This window comes from Monodelphis domestica, chromosome 1 (genome assembly GCF_027887165.1).
Source record: "Monodelphis domestica isolate mMonDom1 chromosome 1, mMonDom1.pri, whole genome shotgun sequence".
NCBI classification, from domain to species: Eukaryota; Metazoa; Chordata; class Mammalia; order Didelphimorphia; family Didelphidae; genus Monodelphis; species Monodelphis domestica.
The window spans coordinates 211219428-211231583 of record NC_077227.1 but is presented as its reverse complement, the minus strand read 5'-3'; the positions used below and the strand labels follow the sequence as shown (position 1 = coordinate 211231583).

Below are 12156 nucleotides of genomic sequence, written 5' to 3'. Positions count from 1 at the left end.
TAGTGAGAGGCAGAGTAGTGGATTGAGAACTGAAATTGGAGTTGAGTCCATGGATTCAAGTCCTGCCTTTTGTACTGGCTGTGACCCTGGACAAACCTCTTAATCTCTTAATGCTCTTGGCAACTCTTTAAGACAATAAATTTCAGATGTGCATTAATAAAGTCTGTTCTCTCATCTGGGAAAACTTTGCCTCAATAAAATTTGTTTATAAGTTAGTTGTTCACTTGACTGTAACTGATGGTTCATCTATATTTGGCTCCTCCTTCAGTTATTCTTACCATAAAATACTTTTCTTATCTACATTTTTATGAAAATTAATTTCTTAAAAATTTCAACTTTCACTTCTTTGAAGATGATTTCCAAAGCTCCCTTACAGACCTATCCCTTTTTTAGCCTCATATGTCCAAGGTTTTCACCTATACTTCAAACTCAAAATATCACACACTTCCACATTTTCTGATAATCATCTAGTAATTATTTATTAAGCTCTTACTATGTGCCAGGCAGTGTACTAGGTTCTGGGGATGCAAATCAAATGAATTAAATGATCCCTGTTCAATAGCCATTTACTTTCTATGGTATCACAATATAGTAGTCATCTTGCCTTGCTAACTTTTCAGTTTTCTTTAGTTTTCACAATCAATCAATCCTTGTCCCAAGTTTGTTTGTTTGTTTGTTTTTTACATATCACCTATTGAATCTGTCTACTTCTTCCTACCCACAAAGTCAACATCTGTTTCTAGGCTTTCATAAATTTTCACATAAATTATTATAATCATTGTCCAACTAGGCTCCTTATGTCCAGCAAAGACTCCATTCTTAATATAATTGGCAGAAAGGCTTTTGGTAATTCACAGATTTGATTATGATCCTTCTATGCTCAAAATCCTTAAGTAATTGTTTTCTGTAGGAAAAGATAAAAACTCCCAAACTTGGAACATAAGGCACATCATAACATATTCTCTGAGCTCCTCCTGTTGTCGCTTGCATTTCTCTTTTGTATATTAATGCATAACATTCCTATGCCTGGAATGCACTTCCTCTGCATATTTGGCCTTGAAAATTCTTCCTTTCTAAAAAGTAGCAAGCAAAATGAAGTGGAAAGAGTGCTGGAAAAAGAATTAGGGAGGTGGCTAGCTGGGTGGCTCAGTGGACTGAGAGCCAGGCCTAGGGTCAGGAAGTCCAGGGTTCAAATTTGGCCTCAGACACTTCCTAGCTATATGACCATAGGTAAGTCACTTAATACCCTGTCTAGCCCTTACTCCTCTTCTGCCTTGGAACCAATACACAGTATTGATTCTAATGTGGAAGGTAAAGGTTTAAAAAAAAAGATTAGTATTCAGATTCTACCTCTGGCATTTATTACCTGTGTCATCCTTATAAAATTATTTAATTTGTCTTTGCCTTCATTTTCCTATCCTATAAATGAACACATTAAGCTAGATTACCTTTAAGGCTCTTCTCAGTTACATATTTAGAAACTGAGAAGGTTAAGCTCAGGCTTCCCTCTATTCTGTAAAAATGTTAATGATTCCCCCAATTAAACAGTGTTCTTTTCCAATTTAATTCCCCATGACCTCATTGTCAGTTTTTTTTCTTATATTGGATCACATCTCTGTTTTAATCAATTTACTTATGTATATATAATATTCCCTATGTCAACTATAAGGAAAGAAATTAACCATTCAATGTATTGTTTTTCATCTTTATTTAGAAGATTGAAACAGAGATGCTCTAAGGGATGCCCTAGGTCCTCGCAGAGCTGAGTTAAGGGACCACCTCCACCTCCTACATGAAGACTTTTCTCATGTTTTCTAGCTGTTTTTGCTCCCCCAAAGTAAAAATTATTTACTTTGTATATCCCTGAAATATATTTATTTCTATATGTGACATATCCATAGCAGGATGTTAAGTACCTAGATAATGAGGACTGTTTAAAATCTGTTTTTGTTTAGTGCCTAGTCAAAAGTCTCCTATGGATATAGGTGTTTACAATTAAATAAATATAAGATTCAATAATGAAATTCTCTCCAATTTCTTTGATTCTTTTAGTGATAGAACCCAAAAGAGAACTAAATACAGTACATTCCAAAAGGCTGTATATTTCTTGAGGGAGGGGACTATTTCGTGTTTGTTTCATCAGAGGGCCTGTCCATAGCATGCAAGTGCTTAATAAATACCTGTTGTTTTTGTTTTAGACTACCATTCTTGAGCACTAAATCCTGAAATTTTTCAACCACTATCAAGCCTTCACATCAAAACGCAGGGCATGCCATGTTCTTATTGGCAAAATGCAAACCTACCAATCATTCATTGATCTTACATTGCATACCATTTATTGGAGATTCATCTGGGAAAAACTCAGCTTTACTACAGTAACAGAAATATTATACAATGGCCAACTGTGAAGGATTAAATCATAATTGGCAAAGCAAGTCTCCAAAATAACCACAATGGTCTCATGATGAAAATGCTATCCACAGCCAAAGAAAGAACTATTGGAATGTGAGGGCAGATCAAAGCACACCATCTTCCAATATATCTTCTTCATGAGATTTCTGTTGTATATATTATGTGTCTTCTTTCATGAAATGAGCAATATGGAAATATATATTACATGAAATTATGAGTGTAACCTATATCAAACTATTCACCAGCTCACGGGGGTAGATAGGAAAGGGAAGGAGAAAATCTGAGTTTTAAAATGTGAAAAAGTAATTATTTCTACATGTAACTAAAATAAATAAAAAAATAACTAATTACATGATAGTCTAAAGAGTTGTTTTATTTTTTGTTTTTATGAAATTTAAAAAAATATTTGTTTCTTACATTAATATCCCTAGATAAGGTCCTCTCTAACTGCCTTCCCCCTACTAGAGATGGCATCACTTGAGGGAAAAAAAATATTTATATATATATAAGCATGTCTTATTTATTTCTATTTATCACTTTTTTTCTTGAGAGGTAGACATATACAAGTTATTCTTCAAGCAATATTTCTTTTCATATATATATACATATATATAATCTCTTGGTTCTGCTTGTTTCACCCTTTATAAATTCATTTAGGTCTTTCCATGTATTTTTTAATTCAGCTGTTCATCATTTTTTCCAGTGCAGTAGTGTTCCAACAGAATCATAGGCCACAGCTTGTTTAGTCATTGGTCAGTTGGTGACCATTCCCTTAATTTCCAGTTTTTTACTACCATACAGAGAACATATAAGTACTTTTCCTTTTTCTATGATGAACCAAATGCTCAATGATAATGCTTAGTTTTAATGTATTTACTTTGTCCAAGTAAAATTTCTTTTAGATAAATTTTAGGACAATTTTGTGCACTCTGCGTATACACAATGAATACTGTGGATGATACAGAGTGAGGCATAAGGTGTTGTACTTGTGGTAATTATGGAAGCCACCAGAATTTTATCGGGTCTTTTTTCAAGTTGATTTATGACTTCTTCTGATAGTTTTCATGGGGAGATGTAGTTGATATTCTATGATAAATTAAATACTGTTTTCTTCTTGCCTAAAATCGAGGAATAATTTCCAGTGCCATCAGGACATAAGTAGACTGAAGTTAGTAATGAGAAAACTGGAGCCCAGAGAAGAACTTATTGTGGATGGAGAGTGCTGTAATGCTTTTAGTAACAGAGATAGGCACTGTTAAAACTCATCTAAATTTTAAAATTTATTTTAAGTGCTCCTCAACTGATACCACATTTCCCTGATGACAAAATATACAAATGCAGAATCATTTTTGGTTACTAATGCATGCCTCAATTCTAATAGGGCACTGCTTGAGAAATCAAGACCTACTTCATAAAAGCAGTCAACATATTACTCTCCCAGCTATGTCATTGTCTTCATCTTCTCCTATTAGATCACCATCTCAACAACTTGTGTATCTCTTCAGTCATATTTTATTGCTATTGCCCTCAAAACTAATCACTATTTATTATAAATACCCTGCTATCATTTTGAAAGTCTGCTGGACCCTATAGTGCTTGCATAATTATGTGATAAGGGAGTCATGGGAACCTTGTTTTATTAAGATTGTGGCCAAAAAGATCACTCCAATAGGGTCCCATGGTGACAAAAGGGGGGGAAAGGAATCTCCAAAGTAAATATTCTCCTAGATAATTTGTTTAGGAATATAAGAAGGGAAGTGTGAGTTAGGAGGTAAGTCTAAGTCATTGGCCAGGCATTAGGAGATGCTGGTGAAAATTTCTACTTTGTCATTTTCATTAAGTAGCTATACATCTGTCTGTTAACCTTGCTAGAGTTAAGAATTCTTATATTTCACTTTTGGACTTGTGCCATGCAATCACAATAAATTTGGCACAGATAACACAGCTAAGGCAGGTTTTTTTAAATTTTAATTTATTCATAAAAATGAGGGAAAACATATTTACCAAGTAAATTATTTATCTATCATTCCTTCTTTTCTTTGGTTCTACTGACCTGGGAGGGGCATTATGCAATGTGTAATAGAAATGTGTGTGTGTGTTTTTATATGTGGGAATATAGACAGACAGATAGATAGATAGATAGATAGTATATACATATATGCATATGTTTAGAGAGAGAGCAAGAGAAAGAAATATACATATAATAATTTGACTACCTCACACAAATTTATAACACGTGGAGGCTTATTTTGCAACTTGATCTTTAAAATATTTTAGCTCTTCCCCATAAGAAGCAGCATTTTATTTCTTAAATTAATACTGGACTTTTAAAAAGTGGTCATTTTTATTTATGAAATGGGAAGACTCCAGGAAGTCTTCATGAAGCCTACAGAATTCTGTGTATCACCATATTGACTGATTTATTTTTTAAATGAAAATTGCATCCTTTATCCATCCCATTGACTCTCTAGTTCTATTTTAAATAGGTATTAGAACATTAATATTATAGACACTGGTAGAATTCACTTTTGTTATTATGCTATATTTCCTCTTTCTCACAATAGTTAGACAAAAATGGCAAAGGAAAGCTGAGTGGTTTTTAAAATAATACCCCAAATTACAAGCTTTTACAATGGATAAAATTGGAATTGAATGATACTTCTTTTCTGAGTATATAATCTGAAACCTGGTATCTGAACTTACCTATATTTTAGAAGCAAGATTGTTAAAGGCATTTTAAATTATATTTGTTTATTCTTGATATGTAAAAACAGTCAGCAGTTCTCAGTATATGCTGGTTAACTCAACTTACTGGACAATAAGTTATTTCACAAGCCTTATATTTTTGTTTTCTTGAAAGCTAACATATGCATGTTCAACTGGTACAATTTCAAAGGAAAAATAATTGTCAAATTAAAATGTTGCCCTGAAAACTAAAACATTTAATATGACTAGTTCTGATGAGGAATGTTGGATAGATAATTTGGAATTTTAAAAATAATTATGTAAAAACAAAATTGGATTCTGTATTTAGAAACTTGTATTAGTCTAGTATCTGCCTGTAGCAGCTATGGAATTATTTAATTCTATAAATGTTCAGCCAAACTCATTTTTTGGCATCTACAGTGAGATATACTTTAAAATTGACAGAGTTGTGAAAACATTTTGTTTCCACTGTGAACATTTTTATAGAGTACTGCCATGTAAAAAGTTGAGTAAGTTCCAATTCCCTGAATAGTGCCAGGCCAAGCTTTTCCTTCCCCTTTTACATTTTTCCCTTTCTCCTTTCTCCTTCAATGAAAGCCTCTAATGAAGACAGTTCAATGAACAATTCATTAAGTTGAGAACAGAAGTGTCAAAGCAGACACAATCTCCTAATTAGCTGAGAGTTGATTAACATCAGCCAAATCGAATATAAACTGTGGGTATATGTGTATGTATATGTAATAATAAAAGGCGATAGGTAAAATCCTGGCATACAATATATTGTCAGTTATTTCTTCCACATAGCCATTAAAGCTTTGCAGAAGGATGTGATCACTGTTTAATAATTTGTTGAAACTCATCTTACTGGGTCCTAAACATCTAGGAAACACATTGATGGATATTATTGAAAAAAACATTGGAATCAGGAAACTAACTATTTCTGAATGAAAGGTAGTTGTAGCACTATTAACCACCCTTCTCCCTTTTTATCTTGTTGCAGTTTACAAGCCTTGAGAAAGGAAAAGTCCCGAGATGCTGCTCGTTCCCGTCGGGGAAAGGAGAATTTTGAGTTCTATGAGTTGGCTAAGTTGTTGCCACTTCCTGCAGCCATCACCAGCCAGCTTGACAAGGCGTCCATCATCCGACTTACAATTAGCTATCTGAAAATGAGGGACTTTGCAAATCAGGGAGATCCTCCATGGAATTTGAGAATGGAAGGACCTCCACCCAATACTTCAGTTAAAGGTATGATTTAGGGCATTTTTTTTCTCACTGGAATATGGTAGTCTATAATAATCTCTCTATTGAAATGTTTACCATCATCCTTTCTTCTTTTCCTGCATATCAAAACCTTTAAAGGGATACAAATGTGGAAATCTGAGGTCTGCATGAGAAAGACACCATGTGAAGGTGAAATAAACCTCTTCTTCTATTTCTATTTTATTTTCAAAAACTATCTGTCAGTCTAAGTAATCTATCACTTTTGATAAGGTTTCTGAGAAATTAGTATGAAATTAATTGCATTTAAGAGCTTTTTTGGTTTAATTTATGCCATGCTAAAATCCATGTAAAATCTTTCTGATGAGTGGGGTATGGAAATGTTTGTTAATGGGGAGAAGCTAATATTCTCAGCTCTAAGTGGAAGTAGATGAGAACAGGACTTAATCTTAACAGGCATTTTGTGTTTATAAATTTATTAACTAGCAAAAATGCCTGCCTTTCAGTTTAAAGGCTTTATTTATATATGTGTATAGCCATGTTAACTTGAAGGTGACAAATATAACCATCCAGATATGTCCTCTCAATCCTTGATGCATTTCTCATTATTTTTTAATTTAATTTTTGAATCCTGCTTTAGTCTTCCACACCATGATGGTATTTTTTCTTTAATGTTGCTATTAAGTTCTAATACTTTGTAATATATTTTGATCACCAAATCATACTAGAACAATAGAATTTTAAATCTCTGCATGTGTGTAAATTTGTATATCCATGTGGATGTTCTTGTTTATAAGTATGTGTAGAATAAACATGTTTTGACCATTGATATCACATCCCTAAGGGAGTATAACCTAGGCAGAAAAGCTCTCTGTAGTGGATGGGAGTACGCTCTCTTCCCTGAAACAAGAAAACCAGGTGAGCTGGGACTAAGGACAGGCATGTGGATGGTTATTGCAAGTAACCACCTCTGGGCAATGAATGGGAGTTTCTGGTTATGTGTTTGATTGCTTCATGACAGCTAGCTATTGAGCAACATTGGTGTTGGCAGCTGAAGCAGCTTTCACTTGCCCTCCTGGCTAGAGGAAAAAGTACTAGAGGGGAGCTGTCATCTTTTATATAGAATTGAGATTGATATGAAGGGCAAAAGGCAGTGGTCATTTACCTGGCTTTTTTAGCCTGGTAAAACATGGTAATGTGTGTATGTACATATGTGTATGTCTGTTCACATTTTTGCATTGACATATATTTGTAGATTATATTTAGCTATGTTTACTAGAAAAGGAGAGCCAGGATTTAAAATGTAAAAGGTTATTTTTCTCAAGTCTAAGAAAGTCATTTAGAGCTTGTACAGAAGACATTAAATAGATATCTTTGTGCTTCTCAAGATCAAGGTCTAAGTGGTATCGCCATCCATGCATCCATCCATCCGTCAGTCTATCTGTCCATCTGTCCATTTGCCCATCTGTCCATCTGTCTGCCTATCTATCTATCTATCTATCTATCTATCTATCTATCTATCTATCTATCTATCTACCTATCCATCTGTCTGTCTGTCTTCCCTCTGTCTATTTAATCGATATCTCTATCTGTATGTCTATGTATCTGATTAATTATCTAAAATTTATCTATCTATAAAGACATGTATGCATGCATATATTAAAAGAACCCCTAAATTATTTTAAACCTAGGCACTTTGATATTGGATTCATGTTCCCATTTCCTCCAATATCATGCCTGGGTATGACTTCTTTTCTCAGGAAACTAATGGTTAGCTATACTCACCGAATATAAGGAGGCAATTTAATTGAACACTTTACTTGTGGAGATGTGGTTGATAATCATCATCAACATTATCATGCTTTTACTTAGCACTAACTCTTCTGTTAGGGTCACAAATAAAACTTCTATTCTACAAAGAATCAGAGTAGAGGGAGAAATAAGTATAGTACAAGGAAATTTGAGTATAGATAGACAGTAGGTCAAAAAAGTTCCCAGAGGAGATGGAACCCAACTTAAGCCTTTAATGTTCTGAGAGGCAGGGACGAGAAATGAATTCTAGGTCTGGGGAGTGGTTTGAGCAAATGCCCAGAGGGAAGAAATGGAGTATGAAATAAAGAGATCCAACAATCAAATTTAGTTGGATGAAGAGAAGTAGTATGAAGAAATGGCTTAAAAGGAAAATCAGAAAAACATTGTGGGCAATCATAAAATCTAGATCAGCGGTTCTCAACCTCTCAATTTGTAGCAATGAGAATGCATAATGCATATCAGGTATTTACATTCTGAATCATAACTGTAGCAAAATTACAGTTTTGAAGTAGCCCCCAAAATAATTTTTTGGTTCGGGGTCACTGCAACATGAGGAACTGTATTGTGGGGTCACGGCATTAGAAAGGTTGAGAACCACTAATCTAGACAGAGAGTTTCTATTTTATCCAAAAACAATTTTACTTTTCAGGGATTTAGTTTCTTTGGGATACAAATCAACTTTCCTTCTCACCTAACTTCTAGGTGCAATACTGTGAGATTCTGGAATCGAAGATATTAATCAAGTATTATGCCAGTGGATTTTAAGGACAACCTAAAGCTGGGGCTCATTGATAGGGCCATTAATGGAGAACAAATTTACACCCTGTACCCATACACCTGGGAGGACTATCTTTGCATTGTTGTCATAATTGGTTAGGTAATAAAATTATGAGAATTCCATTTTTCATTATTTTGTTCAGTTTCTCTGTCTCCTTCCATTCTTCTATACTATATTGACAACCTCATACTTGGAATAACAACTTCAACTATTTTGATCTGTGCCCTTTAAATCATGAATATATTTTACTTGACCAGACACTATGTAATGAGTACATAGTCAGTAAAGTCAGTGATATGATCTCTTTGGTAGGTCCAGAAAAACAATGACTGCATTGTTGACTACATCTAGAGAGTAGAAGAAAGACATTTAAAGAAAAGGGTGGTTATTGCAAAAGGAACATTAGAACTATTAGAAAATAATCAGATTCTGAACACATTGTGGGCAGAAAATATGTGATTATCTATTTCCTGAGGTATTCCTTTAGTCAGTTTAGTCACTCATCATTAAATCATTTGGAGTATTAGAGAAAAGGATGAAAGCATTTCAATGGAATTGAATTCAGTTATCCAAAAAAAATCGTAGACTTTGCAACAAAGCTTGATTTTGATATCTACTAGAGCCACAGTTCTAGGCACTGGGAGTAGAAAGACAAAATGAAATAGGCTTTGCCCTCAAGGCATTTACGTCCTACTAAATGATGGGAAATGATAGTTCCATTAAAGAGAGTGGAAAAATTGGAATGGAGAACTAGGAAGAGATGAGAATACATGAGAAAAGATGATGATTTTATTTGAAATTTTAAAAATTTTATATTTGAATATTTGAAATATTACATTCATATGCTATATGTTTAGTGTATAGATAGATACAAAATTATATTTTATACATATATATATATATTTGATTTTAAAAAGTAGATATGTGTCACAGAATATCAGGGTTAAACCTCAAAATGTAGATTTAATAATTATATCCCTTTTTTCTTGGCTTAAAAAAGTTGGCAGTTATGAAATAGGCATTCTCTATGGTTCTGCTGGAGCACACACATATATTATAACTTTAGTAGTTTTTTTAAATGTAAACTTGTAACTCATCCTAATGAAACAATCACTGACTAACATCAAAAGGCACCGACTTTTACTTATTAAGTTAGATTTTTCTACCACTGAAAAAATTCCTATAGATAAACAGCATATATATATATATATACTTATATATATAAATACATGTGTGTGTATATCATATACCATCTGGGGGAAATGTGGTTTATAATCCATAATATAATGATAAACATTATAGTTTGTTCTTTCCTGAGAAAACCCTTTAATAAACTTAAAGGCACTTGGAAATATAGTTATGCTATGTAACTATTTCTTTTAAAATAGTCAGCTATTCATGTTAATAATTAAATTTCAAAGCTTAGATTTAAATTTGTCTCAGCCGGCTAATAGGAATTCATCAATTTAATTTAGTATTTCAGAAAGGTCCTTTACCCTGCCCTATATTCATCACAGCTTTTCTTGAAAGTCTATGAAGGTTGATGAGTTTATTTTGTGATGTCCATTGTATATAGATTATTCCAAGTTGTGCGTGCAGAAAGAATACTTAGGTGACAGTGTATAATGTTTCCCAAGTCAATTACTTCATGGAAATGATATGTTAAGCAATTGGAAGGTAACAGATAGTTTTCTCCATTATTTTAGAAATATCTGTATTGTTATAATACAGATCAAATCTACAATGAACATTATGCATTATTCAAGAAATGACCAGGCATTCTCAGCAGTGTTTCAGTTAAATAACTGATGATTGTAACCTTTAAAGAAATATCATTGTGGTGACTGTTGGTAAATCACTTCTCCATTCATAGTAATCTTTATTTAGAGGCTATCTAGAAAGCATTATATCTTTTATTAATCTTAAAAGCAATAGCTGCTGATTTGACATTTGCTAAAACTAGATAAATTTTCTGTCTTTCTAATATAGCAGACCAGTCTATTTGGCGAACATGTCTTCTGAGATAGTTACTCCAGGAATATTAACAATTATAGTTCTGTGTTTGTTTTCATTTAAATATTTCAGTTTTAAACCACAAGAATATTATATATGTACCTATACATATGTATGCACACACATATATATGTTGGGGAATAATGCCAAAGTATACACAATATATGGCGGACATTTATAATATTTAGAGAAAAAAATAAATGGATTTGCAAGTTGCCGGGTGTTTAGAAATAAACTGAAACACATTTGGAACAAGACTTGACTGACTGCATTTACTTCTCAAGATATACTTATTCTCTTCTAATAGCATTGTCTTCTAAGGAGCCCTACACAATTGAAGGAACTATTTTGAATAAAGTAGTTAGATAAGACAGAGAGCCAAGACACTCAAATTCGTTTTTAAATAATGCATAGTCACTCCTTAGCTGATGTCTCCTAACTTACCTATAGAAAGATTCTTGACAAATTCATTTAAAATAGTTGGTGAGGACAGCCCAGAACAGACCTGACTCCAAAAGTCATTTCATGGGTTAAACCTATAATGATTGTCTTCCAAACCTGAAATAGCATTTTCTGAAATATATCTCTGTTTCAGCAGGAAGGCAGTCATCCCTGAGGATTGTCTGACTGATGATCAAATGTTCTCCAATATGATTTTGTAAAAATGTCTCATCTCACAAGTAGAACAGAAATGAGGCAGAGCCCTTCCTGGTTCTTTACCCTGTGTCAACTTGTGTTTACTTTCATCAAAAGAAAACCTTAGGTATTGCTCCATTTGAGGGTCTATTGTTGATGTGAACCCGTATGAGATGGGATCACCCTAGAACTGGATTTTATTTGTGCATTCCTATCCTTGTGCCTTTTTCTTTCTTCCTTCTTCCATTATATTGGCCTTATGCTAGTTCCACCCATACCATACAAAATCTACCATAGCACTAAGTATAAACTGATAATCACCATCCAAAGGCCTTCAAGGAAATGTGTTTTTTTTTTGCTAATTTTTTGGGGGTATGGCAAGTCCAAATTTAAGTAAGGTATGAGAAGTATAATATTTTTTTAGGTCTGATTCCAAGAATGCTCTTTAAATTATGTGCTATTATGCTTTTCTTTTCTTTTTTAACCTTTACCCTCTACCTTAGAATTAATTCAATATATTGGTTCCAAGGTAGAAGAATGGTAAAGGCCAGGCAATAAGGTCACAAGGTCCCATAACTAGG

At 33.4% G+C, this 12156-nt stretch overlaps 1 protein-coding gene across 6 annotated transcripts in view; it reads left to right on the top strand.

The window, feature by feature from the left end:
- Positions 1-12156, top strand: part of NPAS3 (neuronal PAS domain protein 3) — a 1104268-nt gene that overhangs the window by 313365 nt on the left and 778747 nt on the right. For 3 of the 6 annotated variants that reach the window (XM_007472505.2, XM_007472508.2, XM_007472506.2), the window contains 2 exons: positions 6119-6363; positions 6478-6528. In XM_007472505.2, coding sequence (XP_007472567.2) covers positions 6119-6363; positions 6478-6528 — 296 coding nt within the window. The remainder of the gene's footprint in view (positions 1-6118; positions 6364-6477; positions 6529-12156) is intronic. The other 3 variants (XM_007472507.2, XM_056820400.1, XM_056820382.1) reach the window with 1 other exon arrangement.